The sequence below is a fragment of the Rhamphochromis longiceps genome, linkage group LG3 (assembly GCF_057381845.1).
Source record: "Rhamphochromis longiceps isolate RC_006_pf linkage group LG3, R_longiceps_female_GT1.1, whole genome shotgun sequence".
NCBI lineage: Eukaryota > Metazoa > Chordata > Actinopteri > Cichliformes > Cichlidae > Rhamphochromis > Rhamphochromis longiceps.
This window is the reverse complement of record NC_140559.1, coordinates 6,867,407-6,895,104: the sequence shown is the minus strand read 5'-3', so window position 1 is coordinate 6,895,104 and position 27,698 is coordinate 6,867,407. Positions and strand designations below refer to the sequence as shown.

At 42.9% G+C, this 27,698-nt stretch overlaps 1 protein-coding gene and 1 long non-coding RNA gene across 3 annotated transcripts in view; one reads left to right on the top strand and one right to left on the bottom strand.

Annotated features, from left to right (window-relative positions):
- The window catches only part of LOC146672694 (uncharacterized), a 104,387-nt gene extending 87,868 nt beyond the window's left edge, over positions 1 to 16,519 (bottom strand). The window contains exons 1-3 of one of the 2 annotated variants that reach the window (XM_085387949.1): positions 15,254 to 16,519; positions 12,878 to 12,983; positions 1,643 to 12,459 (exon numbers count right to left, since the gene is read on the bottom strand). In XM_085387949.1, coding sequence (XP_085244075.1) covers positions 1,643 to 1,786 — 144 coding nt within the window. In that variant the 5' untranslated portion in view covers positions 1,787 to 12,459; positions 12,878 to 12,983; positions 15,254 to 16,519. Of the gene's footprint in view, positions 1 to 1,642; positions 12,768 to 12,877; positions 12,984 to 15,253 lie in introns of those variants that run through there. The other variant, XM_085387957.1, reaches the window with a different exon arrangement.
- A 3,370-nt stretch (positions 16,520 to 19,889) lies between these two features.
- LOC146672693 (uncharacterized) lies at positions 19,890 to 21,573 on the top strand. Its single transcript, XR_014908425.1, has 2 exons — positions 19,890 to 20,123; positions 21,007 to 21,573. It is a non-coding gene; the product is annotated as an uncharacterized LOC146672693 (long non-coding RNA).
- Positions 21,574 to 27,698: the final 6,125 nt, after the last annotated feature.

Genomic DNA, 27,698 nt, shown 5'->3' with positions numbered 1-27,698 from the left:
CTTAACTAAATTAAATCACATCCCACTTCTAAAGAAAGTAGAAGGCGATCTGACTAGATGGAAATCTTTACCCATATCACTCATGGGAAGGGTCGCCACTATAAAAATGATCTTGCCAAAAATAAATTACTTATTTTTGATGATCCCTAACAAACCATCACAAGATTGGTTCAGATCTCTGGATTCATATATTTCCAAATTCCTTTGGAAAAATAAACCTCCGCATACCAGCTTAAAAACGCTACAAAGAACCAAGGATAGAGGAGGATTAGATCTGCCTAATTTTCACCAATACTTCTTAGCCAACAGGCTTCAGTTCATCTCAGAATGGTCAAAACATACCTTCTTAGATGAGCCCTGGCTAGATGTTGAACAGGCACTATGCAAGGATCTAGAGATTTCAGACCTACCATTTATTAGCTCAAACATCAAAAGACATGAATGCTTTAAAAGTATCAACATCAGCTTCTCTCTGACAGCATGGTGGGAGTTTCTAAAAATAACGGAGTCTTCATTAATCCCATGCAAACGTACACCTATCTGGAATAACCCTGACATATTACAAAACAATAATATGATTAATTTCCCAGAATGGAGTTGTAAAGGAATTAAATACTTAGAACATATATTAGAGGGAACAGAATTTATCCCATTTGACAGACTAGTTGCACAATATGGGATCAACAAGAAAAGATTTTTAGAATATCAACAAATTAAATCCATAATAAAAAAGAAATTCAACCTCAGTCAAGTTGAATTACAAACACCACCAAGTGCGGCACATCTCCTTACTCTTAAATCCCCCAAATTATTATCTAAAATATACAGAACACTTTCTAAATTAGATGAATCAATATCACTTCCTATTGCAAAGTGGGAAGCAGATTTATCAGTCAGTATAGACCAAAACTTCTGGTCTCAGGTATGCTTAAAAACCTTTAAATTGATTAAAAATCCCAGTCTGCAATTAATACAATACAAAATACTACATAGAGTGCACTATACAGGTCATCGGATGTTCAAGATGGGCTTTACATCTTCAAACAACTGCTCATACTGTCAAAGCAATACACCAGACAATTACATTCACGCTCTTTGGTTCTGTCCACCAGTGCAGAAGTTTTGGCGCGAGATATGTGAAGACTTATCAAAGTGTCTGAAATGTAACATTCCAACTTCCCCCTTAGTGTGTTTGTTGGGCAGCTTAGATAATGTCACTTCAGAAAAGAATATAGCCCATATGGTTTTCCCTGCCCTATGCATAGCCAAGAAAACTGTCCTCATGAACTGGAAAAATAAAAACAATCTTAATTCTAACCAATATAGAAATTATCTATTAGATTACATTAGTTTTGATACAGCCTCTGCCACCACATCAGATCAATTGCTCTGGGCTCCTTTGATCAGCTCCATCACCTAGTGGGGGTGGGGGGTCATAGTTTGGTCCAGCCTTCAATGTTGTGATTGGTGTGGGGGTAGGGACAGGCTTAGGGCGTCGGGGGTTTCCCCAGAGGCATCTTCGTTGGGGGGCTCAACCCGGGGTAGCGGTCATGTCCGGTTGGGGGCTTTTCTGACTATTTCCTCGTGGCTGCGTGCAGCGGGGCTAGGGGAGGGTCTGTGCTGATGGACGTGGGTTACTGACCTGGTAGCCTGTCTGCCCCTGGGTGGGTCCGGGATGGGCGTGAGGGTCTGGGGGCGCGCCGTCTCTGGGCCGGGGCCCTGGCCGGGCCTCGGGGCCTTGGGTCCTGGTTTGTGTGTTGCCGGGGTTGTGGGCGGGTGGGTGCATGGGGGCCCATCCCTGGCGCAGGGTGCTGCCGGTGTGTCAAGCCACCTGTGGGGCTCTTCAACCGGTGGGGAAGATTGTCACACCTTGCAGGAGCTTTCCTCTCCTCAGGAACTCTCTGCAGGAGGGGGAGATACAGGAGAAGTGAAGGAAGATCTCAGCCTGGGTGTCTATTGTCTCATGTAGTCTGGAAGATGAGTGGATGGTGGGGTGGGTGCAGTTTTCTCTATGGTGGGTTTAGGTGGACTGTCCCGGGCTCTGTGGGGCCGGGGGGGCGCTGCTGCGCTGGGCCCCGGTCTGGATGGGCCTGAGCCCCCTTTCCCTGGTGGGTCGCGGAGTATGGGAGTGCCTACTGGGGTCAGTGGGGGAGCTGGCCCCAGGGAGGGGTCACCTGCCCCTCCCTTCCTTCCCTCCCCATCTCCAGCTGCCTCCCTCTTCCCGCTCCACCACAACCACCCACACATGCAGGGCCTTGGAGTAGGGGTATGTCACCAGGGTGCAGAGGAGGCTACCCCCCTCTGTCCCCTTCTGGCTGCCTCTGCCTCAATTTTATCCCACAACTTAGACATTCACATTACTCACACCCTCATTACACATACATATAGGATCTTGGGGGTGGGCACGATACACGGAGTCCAAGTTACCATCAGGGTGTACACCTCACACCTGGCATCGTTGCCCACCTCTCAATATTAAATACACGTAGACATTGAGGGCTAGCAGGAGGGACTATGCGCTTACCTGCTGCTCTCTGGCAGGTAGCTCCATGCCCTCCTGGGTTTTAATTGCACCTTAGAACACACATGCATCAACACTACTATAAGCGGGTGGAGGGAGGTTTGGAGTCTTCTCTCACCCCCATTCTCTGCGGCCTGCTGGAGCGGGGGGGCTAGGAGGAGTTGGCCGTCCGACTGCGGTCTGGGGTGTGGGGCCTCCCTGCTGCTGCGGAGTCGGGGCGGTCTGCCTCTCCCCACCGCAGGGAAAAGGGTAACACCACCTGGGTCTGGGTGCTGCAGTTCCCCCCTCCAGGGGCAAGGGTACCTAGACCCGGTTTGTAGAGTACGCTTGGGGAGTGTGATCGTGTGTACAGCGTCTCTTTATGTCTGTCTCCACGTCGGTTGAGTGTGAAGTGCATATGAGAGCATGAGGGTGGGAATAGATGTTTGTGTCTGTGTGTGCCTGTATGTGGGCAGGGATAGCTCAGTAGGTAAAGTGGTCGCCCCATGATCGGAAGGTCGGCGGTTCGAATCCACTTAACGGCTACCCTGAGGTACCCCTGAGCAAGGTACCGTCCCTACACACTGCTCCCCGGGCGCCTGCTTAGTGGGCTGCCCACTGCTTCACTGAGTGAATGGGTCAAATGCAGAGAAAAACAAGTAATTTCCCCATGGGGATCAATAAAGTATCCATTATTATTATTATTATTGTCTGTGTCTATATGTCAGGTTGGGTATCAGACGCCACCTCTCTGGGGACATCTCGGGCCCTCCAAGGTTTGGAGGCCTATCTCCACCCACCACCACTTCCTCTGCCGGTGGCGGACTCCCTCAGGTGTCGGTGCGTTGGTGGTTCTTTGTATCTGGGGGTGGGCGTCCGGGAACACACCGGCTCACTCCTTAGCGGCCGCTTATTGGGGCTCGCTCGGGCCACTTCGGAGGTGGGGTGCCCCCAGCCTCTCGGCCTGGGGCTCGGTCACTCAGGCACAGCTGGCTGCCGGCGGACCTCACAGACGCGTCGCTGCAACTCCCCCTGGCTTCTGCTCCGCGGCTGCTGAGTGAGCCCTCATCTGGGACTCTCCTTAGCTCTTACTGGGACAGTGGTGCGGCTGCCCCTCTGTGGGTCTTCCTTGGTCTCTTGTGTTCTGGGGGCCTCTGGATGTCTGGAGTTTTGATCTCCTCCATACCTGCTTGATACCATAGAGCACAGGGCTGTGGCTCCCCACACTCCCTAGCAGATCATTACATGGAGATTTATTGCTAGCTAGTTTATTGTGATGGTGCTTTTTTTTTCTTATTATGTTGCTCTTTGTTGTTTGCTTTCTCCTCTGTTTTTTTTTCTCCATACAGGTGACTCAGGAGTTTTGTTTTTTTATTTGTTTGTTTTTTTTCTCTCTTCCCCCCCTTCTCACAGTCTCTTCTCCCCTTTGGTTTTCTTTCTTTCTCTCCCTCTCTTTCTTTCATTCTTTCCCCCTGTCCTATCGCACAGTCATGTCTGTCCCGTTTGTAGCAACTGAAAATAAAATAAATTCATAATTATAATAAAGGTCAATCAAATGGACCAATATGGCAAGGTCATGATGATCCACTTGGTAAAATAAATCCGCTTGGCATCTTTCTTGGCCTTAAGACAACAATTCTGATGGCTATAGATCCAAACGGGACAAAAAAAAAAAATATGATGATGTATTTTATCTGGATACTGCAGCTGAGCAGAATAAATGTGGTGTGTTTAATAGAATTGCTTTTTTTAGAACTACAAGTAAGCCATAGAATATTTTAGCCTGTACAGGAAGCCAAGAAAGGTTATTATGCATTTTATCAATATTAGTATAGTATGAACATCTTCACACTAATCTGGACGCCTTATTCTGGACTAACTGAAGTCTGTTAAGAGCTGTCTTATTAGCTGCTGACCAAATGATTGAACAATACTCCAGATGAGACATTACTAGTGCATTAATGACATCTTTCATAATGAAGAAGTGATACACAAAGAGCATTTCATAGCCATAGCTATGCCTTGTCGGCAGAGTTATGTGACATTAGTGATGTTTGTACTTTCAGCGTTAACTTGGTTTTAAAGCCTTTAAAATATACGCCGTTCAATAGTCGACCTTAATCTGACAGAGAATGTGATGATTTTGTGGATAATTAAAGTCAGTCATATATCCACAAACACAACAAGCAGAAAGTCAGTGATGCTGCTCGGTTTGCAGTCCTGAACATCACGGCACAAGCAGGATCCACTGCACTGTTAATGTTAGCTGTGTTATATTGCTGCCTCTGTTCGCTGGTGTCGAGCCAAACGCACTTTAACGTGTGTTTGAACGAGCTGACGGTTCACTCGTTAAGCTGAAAGAAAGATGCTTTAATCACAGCAGTCACACATGTGTCCACTGCACCATCTGGAACTCTTCTTGTTTACACTCGTAATAACACAAACACTAAATCCTGCTTCTCTGGTGCTGTTGTGTAGCAGTGTGTACACCTGAGACTGTCACCTGTCTGTCTGTCCTGCACTCTCTCTCTGTTTCTTTTTCTCTGATTGTGGAATAAAAGTATGAACATGTGTTTATAAGTTACACTTGTGTTTGAATCCTGCAGCTCATCACACATTTGATTTCCATGTGTGACGACTGCAAGTGTCCAGAGTGAGGACAGACTGAGGGAGCCACTGCTGCACATCATCTGTGAGGCTTTGCAGCCCTGATGATCCACCAGGACAAACTCAGCAGTGTCTGAGGAAGAGGAGGAGGAAGAGCCAGCAGCAGCTGACAGATGGAGAGAATAGACAGACTGTTCCCTGTTTGTGAAGGACTGCTAGGAAAGTTTAACATAACTGTCTGTCCTGAGTCTTATTAGGTAATGTTCAAATAATGTGATCATCCCAGTGTTTCCAGTGTGGGAGAAAGTACTCAGGGCCTTCAAGTTACACACTATGAAAGGCAGCAACAAGTTTAATGTTCAGAAACCTAAAGTCTGTATCAGCAGCAGAATGGAGCTAAAAATAAATGTTGGTTTCAGTTCTATGAAGCTTTGAGTATTTTGGATCAGTAGCTGCTGTGTTTGTTGCATCAATTCAATTTAAATCAATTCAATTTTATTTATATAGCGCCAAATCACAACAAAAGTCGCCTCAAGGCGCTTCATAGATACAGAGAAAAACCCAACAATCATATGACCCCCTATGAGCAAGCACTTTGGCGACAGTGGGAAGGAAAAACTCCCTTTTAACAGGAAGAAACCTCCGGCAGAACCAGGCTCAGGGAGGGGCGGCCATCTGCTGCGACCGGTTGGGGTGAGAGAAGGAAGACAGGATAAAGACATGCTGTGGAAGAGAGACAGAGGTTAATAACAGATATGATTCAATGCAGAGAGGTCTATTAATACATAGTGAGTGAGAAAGGTGACTGGAAAGGAAAAACTCAATGCATCATGGGAATCGCCCGGCAGCCTACATCTATTGCAGCATAACTAAGGGAGGATTCAGGGTCACCTGGTCCAGCCCTAACTATATGCTTTAGCAAAAAGGAAAGTTTTAAGCCTAATCTTGAAAGTAGAGATAGTGTCTGTCTCCCGAATCCAAACTGGAAGCTGGTTCCACAGAAGAGGGGCCTGAAAACTGAAGGCTCTCCCTCCCATTCTACTCTTAAATACTCTAGGAACAACAAGTAGGCCTGCAGAGCGAGAGCGGAGCGCTCTAATAGGGTGATATGGTACTACAAGGTCATTAAGATAAGATGGGGCCTGATTATTTAAGACCTTGTATGTGAGGAGCAGGATTTTGAATTCAATTCTGGATTTAACAGGAAGCCAATGAAGGGAAGCCAAAACAGGAGAAATATGCTCTCTCTTTCTAGTCCCTGTCAGTACTCTTGCTGCAGCATTTTGGATTAGCTGAAGGCTTTTCAGTGAGTTTTTTGGACATCCTGATAATAATGAATTACAGTAGTCCAGCCTGGAAGTAATAAATGCATGAACTAGTTTTTCAGCATCGCTCTGAGACAGGATATTTCTAATTTTAGAGATGTTGCACAAATGGAAGAAAGCAGTCTTACATATTTGTTTAATATGTGCGTTGAAGGACATGTCCTGGTCAAAAATGACTCCAAGGTTCCTCACCGCGTTACTGGAGGCCAAGGTAATGCCATCCAGAGTAAGAATCTGGTTAGATACCATATTTCTAAGATTTTCAGGGCCGAGTACAATAACCTCAGTTTTATCTGAATTAAGAAGCAGAAGGTTAGCGGCCATCCAGGTCTTTATGTCTTTAAGACATTCCTGCAGTTTAACTAATTGTTGTGTGTTATCTGGCTTCATGGACAGATAGAGCTGGGTGTCATCTGCATAGCAGTGAAAATGTATGCTATGTCTTCTAATGATACTGCCTAAGGGAAGCATGTATAATGTAAACAGAATTGGTCCTAGCACTGAACCCTGTGGAACTCCATAATTAACCTCAGTGTGTGAAGAGGACTCTCCATTTACATGCACAAATTGGAGTCTATTAGATAGATATGATACAAACCACTGCAGCGCAGTACTTGTAATACCTACAGCATGTTCTAATCGCTCTAATAGGATATTATGGTCAACAGTATCGAACGCTGCACTGAGGTCTAGCAGGACAAGCACAGAGATGAGTCCACTGTCAGAGGCCATAAGAAGATCATTTGTAACCTTCACTAAAGCTGTTTCTGTGCTGTGCTGAGCTCTGAAACCTGACTGAAACTCTTCAAATAAACAATTCCTCTGCAGATGATCTGTTAGCTGTTTGACAACTACTCTTTCAAGGATTTTTGATATGAAAGGAAGGTTGGAGATTGGCCTATAATTAGCTAGACTGCTGGGTCTAGAGATGGCTTTTTGAGTAAAGGTTTAACTACAGCCAGCTTGAAGGCCTGTGGTACATAGCCGATTATTAGAGATAGGTTGATCATATTTAAGATCGAAGAATTAATTAATGGCAGGACTTCTTTGAGCAGTTTTGTAGGAATGGGGTCTAAAAGACACGTTGATGGTTTGGAGGAAGTAATTATTGAAGTTAACTCAGAAAGATCAATTGGAGAAAAAGAGTCTAACTTAACATCAATGGTACTAAGAGTAACTGTAGATAATATTACATCTGTGGGATGATTATTGGTAATTTTTTCTCTAATGATAAAAATTTTATTTGTGAAGAAGTTCATGAAGTCATTACTAGTTAACGTTAAAGGGATGGTTGGCTCAAAAGAGCTCTGACTTTTTGTCAGCCTGGCTACAGTGCTGAAGAGAAACCTAGGGTTGTTCTTATTTTCTTCAATCATTGATGAATAGTAAGATGTTCTGGCTTTGCGGAGGGCTTTCTTATAAAGCAGCAAACTATTTCTCCAGGCTAAATGATGATCCTCTAGATTTGTGACACGCCATTTCCTCTCCAGATTACGAGTCATCTGCTTTAGGGTACGTGTTTGAGAATTATACCACGGAGTCAGGTACTTCTGATTTGAGGCCTTAGTTTTCACAGGAGCTACAGTATCCAGAGTCGTACGTAGTGAGGAGGTGAAATTATTAACAAGATAATCGACCTCTGTTGGGGTAGCGTTCAGATAGCTGCTCTGCTCTGTGTTGGTACAGGGCATTGGAGATGATAACAGTGGGTGGATTATATTCTTAAACTTAGTTACAGTGCTTTCAGAAAGACATCTACTTTGATAAAGTCTACTCTCCACCGCTGTGTAATCAATTATTGTAAAAGTAAATGTTATCAGGAAATGATCAGACAGGAGAGGGTTTTCAGGAAACACTGTTAAATGTTCAGGTTCGATGCCATATGTTAAAACAAGATCTAGAGTGTGATTAAAGTGGTGGGTGGGTTCTTTTACATTTTGAGAGAAACCAATTGAGTCTAATAACAGATTAAATGCCATGTTGAGGCTGTCATTCTTCGCATCTACATGGATGTTAAAATCACCCACAATAATTATTTTATCTGAGCTCAGAACTAAATTAGATATACAGTCTGAGAAATCAGACAGAAACTCTGTGTAAGGCCCAGGTGGACGATAGATGATAACAAGTAAGACTGGTTTCTGAGTTTCACAGCTGGGGTGGACAATGTTAAGCATCAGGCTTTCAAATGAATTAAAAGTCTGTCTTGGTTAGGGATGGGTATCGAAACCCGGTTCTTGTTGAGAACCGGTTCCCACTGTTTCAATTCCTTGGAATCGTTTGCCATTTTTGCAAACAATTCCCTTATCGATTCCAGTCGCCCCGAATGACGTCACCACGTTGCGGAGCGTCATTTACCTGGCAGGAAACATGGCGCCAGCGGCTCAAATGCTCAAAAGCTTGGTTATACTTTACGAGAACGGATGACAACAGGGCAACTTGCAATACTTGCAAAGTAGATATTTCATTTAAGGGAGGAAACACTACGAATATGCAAAAGCATTTGCTCACAAAACACGTGATAACCTTAAATGAATGTCGTGTTTTTAATTCCGCTCCGGACTCGTGAATCTCAACCCAGCAGTAGCAGTAACGTTTGCACGTCCTCTCCCGTTAATGCGGCAGGTAAATAATCAACTAACAGTGCATATTATGTTAGCGCGATCTGCCTTATTACAAACCTGCCATTACTGTGCATTTAGGGGACCGTGATGAGACAGACAGAGTCTGGCTGGCTCAGATGCTGGCAGTTCTCACTGCAGTCTACCGGTAGCGTCTCCTTTCAGGCCAGGATAGACGAATGTCACCGAGCAGTGACTGAGTTTGTGGTCAAAGGCTTGCACCCGTTTGCCACAGCAGATGCCCCCGATTTCACTTTGGTAAGTGAATGTGTTTAATTGTAGGCAGGGACATTACTGGATATTCTTGTGTAATTGCTACAGAATAATTTATGTTACACTTTGTTATTGCTACAGGAGAATATTTATTTTATTATTTTACATTTACATTTTTTTCCTGGGGACCCTGTGACACCCCATTGAAGAGCCGCAGGCTGGATCTCTTAAGATCTCACTGTTGGGTTTGTAAGGCCATGTTACTCCTAAATTTCTATCTTGTTCAAAGAGAAGATAAAAAATAAAGTTCTAAGCTAATCGACCTCAGTGTTCTCCTTTTTTAAAAATAAGAATCGATAAGAGAATCGATAAAGAATCGAATCGTTAAACAGAATCGAAAATGGAATCGGAATTAGGGCTGGGCCATATTATACCGTTCACGGTAATACCGGTATAAAGTTAGGCAACGATAGGAAAATGAAATATCGCGATAGAATATGAGTAAAACGCGCATGCGCAGTGCCTTTGTTTTCATACGCACATGGCCGATTGTTGAGTGAAACAAATGAACCAGAATTGGTTTGTAAAAATGGTGCAACTTCAGTGATGTGGAACTGGTTTGGTGTTTGTCCGTCAGATACACAAAGCACATTTTTTGCAGAACATGCAAGCGGCCGTCGTTATTGTCGTATTTGTCGGACTAAGATGCTCTTAAATCTGGGAGTAATCTGGGTCCTAAACTCCGTATGCTATAGGTCAAACGAACACTGCAGCATCACCTAGACTTAAAAACTGTCTAAATTCTTTCATCTTTAATAAAACGATCAGCATTGCTGCTTTACCAGGTGTAACTATGAAGTTTAGCTTCCAGGCATCCATGAAAACAAAAGTTATTACATTTAACGGAGTTAGAAGTTAGCAGGAAGCTAGCGGAAGTTAGCTCGCTAGTTTTGCTAGTTACCCAAGCATGATATAGCATGTTCTGACAGAGATTTCTGGAAAAATTCAAACGTACAGCTCTGCTATCACTTCCAACATAAATGAAGACAGGAAACTAAACAGCAGTGACGTTTGTAGGGTTACTGAAGGTGGGCTAACTGGTATATAACGATATGCTACGTGATCGCTAGCAACACAGCTATGTTAGCATAACATAAACAGTGAAGCTGGAGGACGAACACCAACACTTTTCCACTTAGAAAAGTTAACGTGCCTGATAGTTAGAGACAAATGCAATCGCATGGCAGGATGCTGTAAACGGACCAAACTTCAGTCAGGAGAACAACTGAGATAATCCATCCACAATACAAGGTTAGTCATTAATATACTGCAACAACATGGGAATAGAACAGCTGCCAGAGAATTCAACATTAATGAATCAATGGTACAGAAGTGGAGGAAGCAAGAAGAATGAGTTTAATAAAGTTTGATTTATCTGACTGCTTTGTTTCGCTTAATGTGCCTTATAATCACGTGCACCTTATGGTCCGAAAAATACGTACTGCACACTGCAGTTTAATGTTGCAAAGCACCTCTTTTTAACTTCAGTCGATATTATACATGGTTATGCTCAGGATATGTCAGCCCATTTCTACTGGAAATGCCTTTTGGTTAAACTTTCAGCAAGGAATTTGCATTTGCACTGTTACATTTTTATAAAGCTTTAATGTACATAAAAACCAGCTTCTTGTTTAAGTGAAAATAAATGGAAGGTTGTCTTTTTGCGCTAGTAATGTTGTGGAGTTGTATTTTGTCTCGCATCAATTATATCGTCAGTTATATCGTTATCGCAAATTTTCAAATATATATCGTGATAAATATTTTTGGCCATATCGCCCTGCTCTAATCGGAATCGTTAAAATCTTATCAATACCTATCCCTAGTTTTGGTCTTTCATTAATTAATAGGCTGGTGTGAAAAATTGCTGCCACACCGCCCCCTCGGCCTGTGCTTCGAGATTTCTGGTAGTTAGAATGACTCGGGGGTGTTGATTCATTTAAACTAGTGAGATGACTTTAGTCTCATGAACAACATCAGCTAATTGTTATTTACAGCTAATCTTAAACGACTGTTCAGCACAGAAATGAAGCCCAACAATCATGTTTCACAGTCCTGTGGTCTCAGCCTCAGATACTCATCAAATCACACAGAGCTCATGTAGAAACAAATGAACTAAATATGTTCTCCTTCATTTCTGTCAAACAAAGCTGTATGAAACGTTTCCAGCTGTTAGTATCATGGTTGCTAGGCAACCTGGGCAGCGCGACGGAGGCTAGACGTCCCATTTCACGAGCCTACGAGCCTCGCACTTCGGCCTTAGCGGTCTTTGAGTACGCGGCCCTTGAGGACTTTAAAGCTGCAGAACCTGAATCGGGATACAGCCATGATGATCTCCAGCCTCGTGCTCGCCAACATTCTCACCTGAGTTAAGAAGACTGTTAGAGTTGTATTGTTGATTGTCATTTATGCTTAGAAACATTTACTCACATATGCTTAGAAGTATATAATCATTTGTAGATTTAAAGAATGTCTCATCCTAAGAGGTCTGTAACAACTCTGTGTAGCATGAAGAGAGGAGAGATCGTATCTTCCCTTGCTGATTTATGGTAGGATTAACGTAGCTATGTCTGTTCTAGTCTGAGTGCTTTTCTGTTCAGATGACCTGCTGGACTTCCTTACCGGGGGGGGGGGGGGGGGGGGGGTCTAGTCTACCCTCTTCCTGACCAAGGATGTTTGCTTGTGTGCTTTTATGACCCTTTGATCAGCAGTACCTCACACACACACACACACACACACACATACACACACCCAGGCAAGGTACTCTTTGTGTGTATGTGGACGTCATATGTTAATGAACCTATGCATATTCATGTAACCTCAATAAAAGGACAGTGGTATGGGAGGACGGACGAGACCAACTGGAGTCAAGCGGTTGTCCAGTTCTCTCCCGTGCACGAGTAACATGAAGAAGCTTGCCTACAAGTGTCTTGCTTTTGCAGTGTAATTATATTGTCTTCAACGTTCCAGCGAATAGGTTTATACTCTAAAACCTATCAAAGACGATCACTGAAATGGTCTCAGCAGGTCCTTTGATGACAGCAATGAAATGCAGTGGTAAGGCTTTTTGGGGATTAAGTTCGTTTTCATGGCAAAGAAGGACGATGCAGTTCATCTGATCACTCCTCATAATATTCTGGAGTGCAGGCAAAATGCTATTATAAAAACTTAAGCAGCAACTTCTCCAGGTTCCAATATTTATGCAATTCTCAAACCTTTTGGCCACGACTGTATAACCTCTTCTGAAGTTTAGTGGATATTATACATGGTTATGCTCAGGATGTGTCGGCCAGTTTCCACTGGAAACGCCTTTTGGTTAAACTGTCAGCGAGGAATTTGCATTTGCACTGTTACATTTTTATATAACTTTAATGCACATAAACAACAGCTGCTTGTTTCAGTGAAAATACATTGATGGCTTTTTAATAAAGTTGTGCAGCTGTAAAGTATTTTGTCTGGTGTCAATTCTATCGTCAGCTACATCGTTATGGCAAATGTTCAAATGTATATGGTGATAAATATCTTTGGTCATATGGTCCTGCTCTGTCTGTCACCTTCTGTGTTGAGCTCATTGTTTCCTCTGTAGTGGCTGAGCTGAGTCCAAGTAGCTGAAAATGTTCCTCTGCTGCTCCGTCAGACTCTCCTCCTCCTGCTGATCAGCTGGGACACAAAACAGATCTTTGTTAGGCTCCACACTGCACTGAAGAGTCAAAGTGTCTCATATGTTCATCTGACAAGTAAAAGAACACATTTTTGTTTCCCGAGGTGGGCAACTTGTTGGAAACAAACACAAAAGGTTTGAGCACTGATACCTGCCATTGCTGCCATTGAAAGATGCAACGCCAGCAATGTGGATTGTCAAGACTCAAACCAATCATCAAGCAAAGACAACAGGGATCATTTGTTTCTGTTTATTTAGCATTCACAGCATTTGTAGTTGCCTTCTGTGCAGGGGAAGTCCACGCACACTGTGTGGTACCGCCATCCGCAGAAGGTGCATTCAACCTCTGTAAGAGAAACGAGATTGTCTGAGACTGAAATGATATTCACTAAAGAAGTGGTGATTTGTAAAACTTCACATTTTGATCCGGGACGTACTCTGCATGAAACCAAGTGCTCACTCTTCCTGCTCAACAAATGACAAGGGCGGAGCCTTATACCACGTGATACAGAAGCTGTGCCGTGTGATGCTAAAATTAGCAGGGAAACAACAACGGAGAGCACGTCAGGGATGACGAGAAAGTGACAGGAGAAAATCTGTCCCGGTCAACCACCCAAACATTAATAACGGGAACCTTATACAGCGCTTCCCTATACACGTCAAACTCCCGCAGGCACAAAGACATTACGGAGGCTATCACTTATCACCTGACCAAAGATATGGCTCCATCAACACTGTGCAAAACGAGGGATTTAGGAAAACGATCAACACCCTAGACAAACGCTACACAGTGCCGTCCCACAACTATTTTTCTATTGTTGCACTACCTGCTCTGTACACGCAGCGTCGAGCAACGGTGGAGACGGAATTTCAAGCAGGACAACATTTTGCTGCAACAACAAAACGTGAGACATTTGTTGTTTTATGTTTATTTATTGTTATGAGAGAATCATGATCTCAATTCTAAGCCAAAAAATCGTGATTCTCATTTCATGCAAAATCGTGCAGCCCTAACATTAACACAAAACTATTGTTTCACCAGAGAAACACACATGAAGAGAGAGAGAGAGACAATAACAGCTACCAAACAGTCGTCATAATTCGTCACACAATGAGAAAAGGACAAATCAACAAGTAACAATGACTAATTAATATTAAAATCTGTAACATAATGTATTGTTTGGAGTTTAGTCTGATTGGTTCAGGATGACCTGCCATTATCCAATCACACGTCTGCTTACCTGCATCTTTTCTCTTTTTTCTAACCTGAGCACCTGATGGCTTTGAACTTTTGTTGTCCATCTTCCATTGGTTTGAATTTTGCGCTCCAGTACAAACACAAATCCCCCAACCCGAGGATCAGCACAATTAACCTAACAGACCTACACCTTAGTTCACAGATTCACTTTGTCTAAGGTTGATTTCTGGGATTTCACACAACCCAGGATTCAGATCGTGAATCCATGATGGGCTTGGATTTACATCATTATAAATGAAATGCGCTCTACTTGGAAGCAGCCGGCCCCGCCCCTTTTGACGGGTTGTGTGAGACTTTAAATCATCAAACTGTAAATTATAAATTAAATTGTTATTGATCCTTTACCCCGAGTCCTAAAGTGTAGATTTATTTTCTTACTCTTCTTATATTTATTGTTTGTTTACTTGCACCGCTGTAACTGCAGCCTCGTCGTCTCGTCTCTCTATATGCTGGACTGTCTGTAGCGGAGATGACAATAAAGTTTACTTTGACTTCAGCAGCGCGCAGGCGCACCGAGGGCTCTCGCGCTCACTTTATAGAATTTAGAAAAAACATCGGTGCAGATTATAAGTCTGTATCATAATATCTGTTTGTTGTTTTTATTTTGTTTTGCGAGTTGGTTATTAGATGCCGCTCCAGCCAGCCAGAGACTCCCCGCCGCCCCGCCCTCTCCTCCCTGTGCCGCCAGCAGCAGGCGCACCTCGCAAACGGAGGGCGCCCTTACTCCCAGCAAATGGCTGATAGAAAACCGATCGGTGCCTACGAATTTCCCAATATGCGCTGGCATGACGTCGGGGAAGCATGGGTACGACCGATTATTTTATTTTTTTCTTGCCCGTGATGCCCCCCCCACCACGATGCATTCTATTGGTTTGCACACTTACACACACCCAGCTGTGGTTTCCTGTTTTGCTGGACTCTGGAGAGCCCCGCCTTTAACGCTCTTCTCTCACAGAGAGCAACAGAAAACTTGGAAAAACTCCAGATTGACTGAACTCAGTTCAAAGTTACCTTGACACCTTTAGATGTGAGACGTAGTGATGGTCCGCTTGAAGCTGACGCTCCGGTGCGTGTGTCAGAAAGATCAACGCGCTGCTTCAGAAGCACCGTGTCGAGGCTTGATTCGTTTGGCCAGAGTCACGTGATCAGTGACGTCTGAAGCTTCGTTTAGAACGTACCTTTTATTAAATCGAACTTTATTGAAACACAATGAGTATACAACATACAAACAGATGAAGTTTACAAAAGAACAGAACATGAACATACAGAACCAGGAGTAAAAAAATGATGATATGAGTAGGCGAAAAAAATCAACATATTGTAACGTGCAGTGGAGATGAAGCCAGCCGCGGAGGTGTGCAGGTGGATAGCGAATGAGCAACAGCTTCTGACTTTCCAAAAAGTACTCATTTATTTACAATATCAAAAATAAAAGTGCTACCTCTACCACACATTACTAAAGAGCACACTAGTCCGCGTACACACGGGAGCATCCATTACAGGAGGAGTGCGAAGAAGAACACAAAGGGGGTGACACCAGTCGTGAGACAGGAGGCGCCGCCATGTGGTGATACACTGCATTACAATAGCAACTGTTACAATATAAATATTGTTCTGAGAGGCTTTTTGTTGGTTGAGTCTGAAATTGATTGTATGTACAATTCATATCCTTATAAAAAGGCAGAAATATGGTGTTTTATTAATAAACTTACATTTATGGATATAAAATAGCTAAAAGTATTAACATGCCTCAGAGAAATCACTAATAACACTAAGGGCTGGACGGATTTGATTTGCATTCTTCAAGAAGAGTGTGGTGTCATCAGCTAGCTGGCTGATGATGAGCTCCTTATCAGCTGTGCTGATTCCTTGTATAACAGGTCAAATCTCGGGGTGGAGTCTTAATCATTTTAATTGAGCTATTGCCATTCGTGTACAAGGTTTTGATAGCTTTACAGAAAAATGCCAAATTTTTCCAAAGAGTGGAAAATAAATTGATGTTCAATTGTATCAAAAGCCTTTTAAAAATCCAGGAAGAGAATGAAGCTATAGTCAGATACCAAATCAGAGTAATCAAGTAGATCTAAAACCAGTCTCATGTTCTTAGAAAGGTGTCTGTTTCTCATAAAGCCTGATTGTGTCTCATCCATAATTGTGTCCAAGAACTCTTTCATTCTGTTAGCAAGTACTAAAGCCATAATCTCATAGTCATCATTGAGCAGACAGATGGGTCTCCAATTATCAATAAGAAGTAAGTCTTTGTTTGGCTTTGGAATAAGTGTTATGAGACCCTGAGTAAGAGTAGGAGGGAGGATGTTATTCTCTACACTTCCTATGAAAAGCTGCAGTAAGACGGAGCCAGGAGATTAGAAAATGATTCATAAAACTCTGCAGTTAAACCATCTGTGCCGGGAGATTTGTTGGCCTTAAGTGCAGAAATAGGATTACAAACGTCCTCCACAGTCAGAGGGCTGTCACAGTGACTTCTATCTTCCACAACAATAGTTTTTAGGTTTTTAATATTATTGAGAAACAGCGTTGAGACATATATATATATATTCTACTTTTCTAAATGATTGACTATTTCAATGGAGAACCTAAATGACACGGACCCGTGTTTGTTATTACATATCTCTATTTTGAATGTGACAAGTCTATCATTGCCTGTTATTCATAGGTATTAACAGAGTTTTTGGCCTTTTTTTCCATCTATAAAAGCTAATTGACTCTTTACAGCCTGCTATGGTTAATAATAACATGTTCAGTCATGAGTGAAATCAAAGCTTTTCTTCACTTTAGCATTTAACATTCCCAACAATATAATGTGATACCTTAATTAAAACACAGCTAATAAAACACAATTTTCTTAATGCAAACATCAGTGACTCAACATTAGCAACCAAAGGGTTCAGTCTGCAGCTCACACTCATGTGAAGCTACAGCCTCCCCCTTTAGTCTCTGTCATCCTTCTGCTCCTGCACAAACAAAGCAAGACAAAACCTCCACCCTTCTTCTACAGGCTGGGTGAATTGTTGTGGACATTCACTAATCCTAAAGTCGGCACCGTTTTTGTCTCAGTATCAAGTCAGTTAAACTTTTAGTCGTCAGTCCGTCACAGTCCAGTCACATGCATACATCCACACACATTCATACCAGATATTGCTGATAATGGAGTCTCACGCGCAGCCTATTCGAGCCTCCATCACCAGCAAGATGACGTCATCATTTTAAAGGAAAACAGCTCCTTGTTTTTGGACTGGATTGACTCGCTGCAATCCTTTTAGGCTCAGGACTTCTCATGTGATCAATGTCACATATAAGTGAATTTCTCCCAAGCCCATTATAATCATGGAGAAAAACACTTTGCCACTGTTTCCAGTAAGAATATTTTATAGCGCTTTAAAGTTCAACCTCTCAGGTCTGGATTAAAGAGCTGATTTGTTAAATCGGGAACTCACAAAATACCAAAATATCACCAGTGGTGGATCACACCTCTCAGATGTTCTTATCTCAGTGCACTGTAACAAAAGCACAAACAAACGCAACCAATAAAATACTAATAAAGTAACAAATACTGGGGCCCATTGCAAACATGTCCAAGCATAAAACCATCTTTCTCTCTCTTAGAGAAAGAAAACAATCCAAACCTCACTGATAAAATCAACCTAGTGTCAAGCAAAACCCAAAAATCAACCAAAACTTCACCAGAAAGTTTTTCTCCCTCCCGGGACAATATTGTGCAGGAATACAGGCACCGTAACTCCTTTTGCACTGACAAAAACATGTTGGATTTACTTGATTCAATAGTGGACACTGGTTGCACACAAAGGTTTTGCTTTGGCAGAAACTTAAACAACTGAGTTAAATCAACACAACCTTTTCATATTCAGTAAAGCTGCATGTTGTGTTCATAAAACACGATTGAAACATGTTCAGATGGAGTAAGTTGAGCTCCTGGAACATTTTAATCCTTCAATTGAAATTGAATGGGTCTACAACAACTACCATCCTCCTATCTCTATCCTGGTTGCAGCAGGGCTGGGAAATAACCCTGAAGTGATAGGTTACCAGGCAGGGTACACCCTGGACAGCTCACCAGTCTATCAGATAGAAACACACAGCCGTTTACATTCATGGATAATTTAGCCCAGGACCTTCTTACTGTGGAGCAACAGCACTAACCAGCATGCCAACAATGGAGGAAATACAGGAAAGCTATGATTTCCTGTATTTGAGGCAGAATTATTTTGTTCTTGCCCTTGACAGGTTAATCCACAATAAATAGCAACAGCATGCATGTGGTGTGTGTGTCGTTGTCTGCCTCTTATAACTCCAGTGATTTTCCTGTAGTTTGAAATCTTATGCGGTGTTGACACAATAATTTGTTGTAAACCAGGAAATTCCCAACTGTGGTAGAAAGCACAGCTTAGCCTTAGCAAATGTTCAAAGAAAAGTCGTCACTTCCTGATTTCTGCTTCACTGATAAATATTGTCACACTGGGGTTTTTGCAAATGATATCAGTGAGCACTGTGTGGCAGCTGGAGTCAGACAACTGAAGCTCCCACAATCAAGACCACAAACAGCTTTCAAAGGAGATTTGAAGCTTTTCTGGCAGCAAGCTTCATGATTTATGGGACTGGAACTGGAACAGAAACTACCTGATCACCAATGGTGAGCTGGCATGGAATTATTTTTATGACATTTTATCAAAGTTATAAATAAGCATGCCCATTAACACATAGTGAGTGAGCATGTTGTCTTCCCACGCAGTGAACAGCGGATGCTAATGTTTTTGTCACTTTTTACAGAGTCAAACTCAAAGTAAGGTCAGTGCTTCCACGCTTTAAACGCTGCACGCTCACACTCTCTCCACACTCGATAGATTATCCATTGTTCATCTGCACACAGCTGCGGTTTTAGTAACGCAGTAACGCAGCGTGCTTACGGGAAAGTAACAGTAATCTAATTACCTTTTTGCAATAGTAATCCCTCACTTTACTCGTTTCTTGAAAAAAGTAATCGGATTACTGCCCATCTCTGGTTGGAGCTGTGCACTTGTGGGTTCCACCTTGTGTACACGTTTATCTTTGCTGTGTGTACTTGTACCTCTGAGTGGAAGCTGAACTCTTGAGTTCGAGTATCGAAGCATCAGCTGTGACGTTAAAGTCCAAACAGCTCGTTCATTTGACGTGCAAATGAACGAAGGTAACGCCGTTTTCATGTGGATGTGTCACTGAGACACTTTCCACATCCACAGCTCACAAAATGGGAAAACTATAGAAGTATAACAATGAAGAAGTTACTATGTTACGGGTCCCAAGGATGAAGACCTCGATGACAAATATGTTACCTGTAAAAGCAGGTGAAGAGCAGAGTAACGGTGTGTTCACACCGAACGCGATGGACGCGAATAAAACGCCCCAAACGCCCCTAATTTGACGCGTGTACATTCGCGTCTCAACGCGTGTCCAAGAAAAATCCATCGCGCGTCAAATTTTGACGCGCGTGAACCGGAAATGTGGGAGGAATGTGGGAGGGAGTTGTGCCAGACCGGTATCTTTGCAAGATGGCAGCTATCGAGCTAGCGCTTGAAGAGAGAGTCTCCCTTCTCTATGTACTGTGGAGAGCAGAGCTGCGGCGTAAAAGACGTCCTCGCCGTACCTGGGTCCATCAGGTCCTCCAGAGGCATGAGCAGTTTGGTGAGTTTCACCACTTGCTCCAGGAGCTGCGCCTGGATGACGGCCGATTCCAGCGCTATCACCGTCATTCACTCGGCCAGTTTGAGGACCTGCTTTCCCTCGTCGGTCCCAGCATCGCCCGCCTAGACACCAACTACAGGCGCTCAATCCCACCTGCAGAGCGCCTGTCCGTCTGCCTGAGGTTAGTAAAACTATTTAATACGGTAGTCCTTTATTGATATCTGTGCTAATATGCTAATCCATCCAGTTATACACTGCTAACATGGATGTGCTATGCTAACAGTGAATGCTGTCGGTGTTTACTGAAAGCAAACTGTGGTACAGAGACGACTATTTATAATATTTCTAGTGATACTCAGAAGGTCTCATCAAGTCCCGATTTAATTCGATTTATGCTGTTATCAGTGTTTGCATGATAGCATGGCTGTGGTGTCACATCAATGTATGCGCTCGGTGTTTGCTGATATCAAACTGTAGCATTAGGACCACTGAGTTAACCTTGTAGTGATACTCACTCCTTTTTATTTAGACCTGGTTTAATTCTGGGATAGTTGAATATTTGTATATAATCCCTGCAGCTGTCAGACTCTATAGCAGGGGTCACCAGCCTTTATTAAAACAGAGTTAGATAAAACTGAACAGTTTGGTTCATCTCTAGTTACATGGTTCTATCTTGATAAGCTGTCTTATCACAGATTAATTTTTCAAAAATATTAATGATTTAAGCAAGGAAAGGGCTACATGTTAACACACAACTCTTTATTTCTATTAATGTCTTACTTCATTCCTACCTGATTGACATGTTTAGGAATTATGAGTGATTGGCTCACTGTAGTTGTGAAAGTTGCTACCAATCAAATTATATGTTAAAGTTAAAATAAAACACAAATGTTTTAGATATTATCTAATATACATTTTGTAATTATCCTTATAATTACAAAATGTTTTATGTAAGATTTAAGTTTTGTGATTTATATCTGACATCACAAAAGTATTTTGGAATTTGAATAATGTATTTTGTAACTGCAGTACACATAATACTGATTTTGAACAATTTTGTCCAGGTTCCTTGTCACCGGGGACTCCTTCAGGACCATCGCGTTCAGTTTCAGAGTCGGTGTGTCCACGGTGAGCCAGATCACCCCCCAGGCAACGACGTCCATCTGGGACTGTCTAGTGGACGACTTCATGGCTGTGCCTTCACCTGGAGACTGGCGCTCCATCACAGAGGGATTCCAGGAGCGCTGGAACTTTCCTCTGTGCTGTGCAGCTCTGGATGGGAAGCACATCCAGACAAAGGCACCCCATATATCATATAGGAGACACACACATTGATATGCACTAAATATTTATTTCATTTCTTTTTTGTGGTGCCCAAATTGATGCACCTGCTTGATTTTGTTTAAACAATTATTGCACACTTTCTGTAAATCCAGTAAACTTCTTTTCACTTCTCAAATATCACTGTGTGTGTCTCCTGTATGATATTTAACTGACATTTTTTATTGTAACAACCAACGATTTATACAGGAAAATAATGTCTATTAACAAGGTTGCCCAAACTTCTGCATCCCACTGTATCAGTATATTTTGTCATTAGTATAATATGAAATAAATTCTACATGTGTCAAGTTGTGTGCCAACATTTGCTGTGTAGTAGAACTGAGACATTAGTCATTATAAACATTTATTTGAAATAATATTAAAAGTCTCAAACAGAAAAACATTAAACATAAATATATAAAATATAAGAATTTACAGAGAGACAGGAATAAAAAGGACCAGCTGCTCTCCAGAGCAGGAACAAGGCTGAGGAGGAAATGCTCCATTGGAGACTGGTGTGGCCTCTTCAGGGACTCCAGGATGGCCAGCTCCACCGCCGATGGACCGTCCTGGGACCCGTCCCTCATCTGCCTCGGAGCCGTCCTCCTCTGTGGGCCTGTAAAACAGCACAAAACACAAAGAAATGAGAAGGCTGCTACTAGATTTTAATTTCAACATTGAAAAAAAAAAAAAACAATAACAGGATATAATCAGATTGGTTGTAGATATTTAGTAAAGGTGATCACAAGGCAATCCCACCGACTAAAAAGGTATCAGTGCTTGCTGTACATATCTGTGGGTGCAGCAGCAGGAGCTCAGGGACTGGGGATGCTCTGCTGCAGAATCAGTTGGTTCTATCAATACAGTATTAAATGTTAACAGGTTGGATATAATAATCGTAGAGTAGACAGTGGTCCCTCATTTATTGCAGGGGTTCTCAGAATAACTAGCCCCTGGTCACAGTTCTCACAATTGATTCTCAAAGTGCAAACCTTTGTAGATTGCAAAACGTAAAAGTATTATTATGCCGCGGTTTGTCTTCATCTGCCCGCCACTTTCGTGCGCCTTTTTCCCTCACGGTGCAGGTGTCTATTTCCGAATGAGGCTCATAGTTATGGGTGTTTTTGTGCTGTTTTTTCTATTGGACGCGATGGTTATCAAAACCAAACGTGATAAATTTGGCAAGCGCAGGAGATTTGTCAATCAGGCTGCAGAATGCAATGCTGTACTGTGCAATAAAAAATCAGCGAAAAAGCAAAGCAGTGACGGATGAACAGCGGGACCACTGTGTGCTGTTTATTAATAAACAATAAAATATATTCCTAAATGACAACATGCATAAAAGCAGAACGGTATTTGTACGTCAGTGGGAAAATAGCGGTGGCTTGCTAGCTTTTGTGCGGCTTCCCCGGGTCAGTGAAAACTTTCAAAAGAGAAATGAATGAACTTACCAGGTTGCCCGATCTCTTCACATATCTTCCTCCAAGCTCGGTCCTTTTTATTCCTGTCTCGGTACTGAAAGCAGCTGGTGTTGTACAGCTCCGAGTTGTTTGCTACCGCATTGATTAGCCTTCCCCTCCATTGAAGTATGAAAGGCTTTGGCTGGATCTGCCCCTTTGACCTAGGTAACAGCCACGTCACCAGGCTCCTGATTGGTTGTCGCGGCGCGATTTGACGCTGGAGTTCAGATTTTTCCAACTCGAGCGGTAGACGCGAAACGCGCGTATGCACAAAATGCAACACAAAAACTCACGCGCGTGGTTTTATTCGCGAGTCAAACGCGCCAGACGCGCTACACTGACGCGCGTTTCACGCGTTTTGGCGTTTTCGCGACGCAAATCTGCTTCCGAATTTTCGCGGGACCCGCAATCGCGCGTCATCGCGCCTTTCCATTGACTTTACATGTAAACCTGACGCTCTATTCGCGTCCATCGCGTTCGGTGTGAACACACCGTAAGGAAGACACGATGCGTCTCTGCTTTCCTCCAGAACGTGTCTGAGTCTGATTTATTTCACACAAATAAATGCTATAAAACACTAAACATGAGCTTTCAATATACTGTTCAGCTGGTTCCTCATTCACATCAATTACATTTACTTATTTCACAACATCAGTGAAATATACTCTTTTTAACTGGTTCAGTTTCTCAAGTTCACACTTCTTTCCATAACAGCTACATCCTTTTATCATATCAATAAACACATCACATTGTCTTCTGCAGTGTCTTACTGGCTAAACAGTTCTATTCAATAACAGCATTGGTAAATACATTACATTTGTTCCCTCCAGTAATTTACTGGCAAAATCACTATTTAGTGCATCATGAAACACAGCTTGTTGAATCAACCCATGAATGCCTCTGTTAGCTACACAGAGTTGCTCAGAGTGCTTGTGTTACACTAGCTAATCTACTCAGTCACTTTAACAGAACTATTAACATTCACATCTCACAGAACTGATTTGATTGGAGCATTACAACACGTTTGCACAGAGCATAGGAGCGCACTGACTCTGCTTCACGAGCGCTCCACCTAACGAGCGGGCTCGCGGTGCGGTCGCGCGGGACACTCCTCTGGTTTTCTCCCGTGTTTACATATAAATAACTTTGGCGGACCGCCTTAACTCTCCCATTCACATTAACGTGGGTAACCATGGTGACAATAAACAACATTTTCGGTGCGAGCACCGTGTACCGACCTGTAAAAGCAGGTGAAGAGCAGAGTAAGGAAGACACGATGCGTCTCTGCTTTCCTCCAGAACGTGTCTGAGGAAGCAGCGGAAGGTGGGCTCCACTTACTGCACCCCGAAACCCCGGAGCAAGCACCAAAGTTCCGCCCTCACTGCTTTCTAACATAAAATGAATCCCTGTTACATGGATTTTCTATCCTCTTAAAGAAACTGAAAATAAATACATATAGCAATGAAAAATGTCCCGTTACATGAGTGTTTTACACAAAATAATATTCATGTGGTCATTCCCTCACAGGGGTGCCACAACTACACTGCTGTTTTGACAGAGACACAGTGTGTTTATCTAACTTGGCTGAAGCCAAAGTTCTCCAGACAAATTCAGTCTGTTTCTGCCAAGTGTGAACTCACTGGATGAGCGCCAGATACACAGAATCAAAAAGGGATAAATTACTTTTCTTATGTCATGTTCCCGTCACAAACTGGCTCAAGGAGAGGGGAAGCAGGAGTCCACAGATGAAATGTTCCTATAAATAAAGTGGAATTTATTCAAACTTTACCAAAACTTCAACACATCAAATACAAGCAGTTCAGCAGGGAGTGGATGTGTGTTGCATGTGCCAGGTGGATGCAGAGAGAGGCCGGGGCCACGTTCAAACCTGAACACGCTGCACAGTGTTTTCTTCCATTTGTTAGGGATGAATGAAATGCTTCCTTGAAAGGATGTGTGCAGTCACCAGTGGGCGTGGAAGCATGTGCGCCCTCATTTGGTGGGTGTGCAAGAAAAGTCATCCTGTCACACAGCAATGCCTACATAAATCACACCACTCTGCTTAAAATAATAATGTTTAGTGAAGCAGGTGAAGCAAAGGGCTGCTTTTAATAGGCTGGGAGACCCAGGTGTGCTGCTTTAGCTGCTGAGCCTCTTATGACAGAACAGCGGAGAGTGGTAAGAAGGGAGGAGGGGGTCTGGCTGTGTTTGTGAACGATAGATGGTGTAACTCTGGGCATTTCTCTATCAAAGAGACGCTATGCTGTAAGGACATTGAGCTGCTAGCGGTTAGCATGAGACCGTACTATCTACCACGAGAGTTTACACACGTGATTATGATAGCTGTGTATGTCCCGCCCTCTGCTAACGCTGCAGCAGCCTGTGAGGTCCTGCACACTGTAACCAGCAGACTCCAAACACAGCACCCTCAGGCCCTTTTCCTGATCTCTGGGGACTTTAAAGATGATGTAACCATTTAATTATGGTTACATAATTAATTGTGTAATTAATTATGCAAAATGCAAAACGCTCAGCTGTGTCTCCAATCAAAGCTCTGTAACTTCAGAGGTGATGTTCATATGTTGACTAATGGTTTTCTTTCATTTTTGATGTACTGCAGAATATTTGTATAAAATCCAGGCCAGGAAAATCTCCTTCATGTGTTTCTGTGTTTTGTCTTCAGCTACGTTGACACAAAGGCCTCTGCTGTGACGCTCACACCTTTGATAAAGTCTGGAGAGTGTCAGCTTCCTGTTTATAGATACAAAAATATGTAATGTTGTGAACTCTGGCCGCAGCGGCGCAAGAAAAAGGAGAATTACGGGAAGCACTCACAACAGGTAAAATCAAAATAACAAAGTAAAGTACGATAAAATAAAAACCAACAAAAGAACAACACAATATACTTCCCCGTACTGTTACTGCTAACCTCTGTTAACCTAGTAACTCTTACCTTCTAACTGACAGCTGCTCAATAAACGAGCTCCATAAACGCTCCATATTCACCTTTACATGGAATATAAAGGGAAAAGAAGAAACACAGTGCTGTGTCAGCGTTAGACATATAGATATATCCTTGCTTTTAATACATTTGAAGGTGGGTGGGAGAGGTGCTTCTCCGCGTAGTCTACGGTCTCTTTGGGATCGGTAAAGCTTTTCCTCACATCACCATGGGTCACTAACAGCTTTGCAGGGTATAGCAGTCTGTACCTGACGCCGGTCATCCCACTTAGTCTTCCTCTCATATTTGCAAATGCGGCTCTGCGTTTCCAACAGAGGGAGGGAAATCTGGGAGGATGTTTATTTTAAAAACCCTTATACATCAGGTTCTTGTTCTCTGCAGCTTTCAGCAGAATTTCCTCACCAATGTGGTAGTAGTGCAATCTCAAGATGATGGGCCGAGGAAGATGACTTTGTTTGGGACGCTGGCGATTCACTCTATGTGCTCGATCGATGAGTGGCTTCTCCTCGAGAGATAGCGCCTCCGCCAACAGGTGTGAACCAACTCAGTCATCTTGGGTCCCTCTGTGCCTTCTGGTATTCCTGCAGTTCTTAAATTATTCCTCCTGGAGTGCCTCAAGAGCTCCACATCTCTCATCTAACTTCTTTACCTCCGCAGACAAACGCTCCACAGTGGCCTGGAGAGTGGCGATGGTGTCAGAGTGGTTCGAGGCACAGTCCTGCAGTTCAGTCAAAGTGTTATCATGCCTGGCCACGTCGCTTTTTATGTCCGAAATTGAGGGCTGGATGCTCTGGTTCAAGGATGATATCTCGCCTCCTATGGTGGTAGAAATCTCTAATATGCAAGTGTCCAGTGCTAGTTAGTTCTAGTTCTAGTGGTTAGCGGGGCTTTATTTGATGATTCTAGTGTGTGTTACATTGTTGTCATATTGTTGAGTCGCAGAGCTGTACAGTGTTACAGTTTCTGTAGAGTCTGGTATAAGGAACTCAGATCCCTCTGTGAATAATGTTCACTGAAACTGATCTGTAGTTAATGAACTAGTCAGGATTTACAGTAGAGAATGTTTCTGCCATTACATGGCCTGTATTTGTAGAGCGCTTTACTCGTCCCTAAGGACCCCAAAGTGCTTTTTTGCCCAAGGACACAACGACCGAGACTGTCCAAGCCGGGGCTCGAACCGGCAACCTTCCGATTACAAGACGAGCTGCCAACTCTTGAGCCACGATCGGCCCACATATTGTTGTCTTTTGTTGCAGACACCAAGTGTTGAGATCCTGTCTCAACCTCCTACATTCTTCCAGCAGGTTACACATTATTTTTTGTATTTGGAATCAAATATATGTGTCAGTTGGGCCTAGTGCAGGGGTCAGCAACCTTTAACACCCAAAGAGCCTTTTGGACCCGGTTTCCACACAAAGGGTCAGGGTTCGGGAAAACACTGGGAGCCGCAAATACTTTGTGACATCTAAAATGAAGATAACACTGTGTATATTGTTTTTACCTTTATGCTTTGTGTGAACAACTACAGTGTGTTGCTTATGAAATCCATGAAGTGCTACAGAGAAAATTACATTTGATTTATGTAATGAACACATTTTGAGCTCTTAAAGAAATATAACAAAGGAAAGCTGAACTACAATGATCCATGTAGCAAACACAAACTGTTATATCGCCTTTGGGCTTTTGGAGCCTTGACCTGACTTTTAAAAAATAATTGGAAAAAAGCTCTATGCTGCTACAAAATGAAAAATAGATATTTGCAATATTCTGCCCAAGTATGTATTTTACACACATACCTAGTAAATATATAAAACTCACTGTGACACATACTTTAATATTTCGAATCAAAAACAGTTCTTATTTAATTCAGTGACAGCAACGGGGACAAAGCTGTTTTTATAACGCTTTGTCCTGCATCTCGGAAATAGAAACCTCCGTCCTGAGGGAAGAAGCTGAAATTCACCCCTTAGAGGATGGGAACCATTTTTAAGGATCGATAAAGCCATCCTCT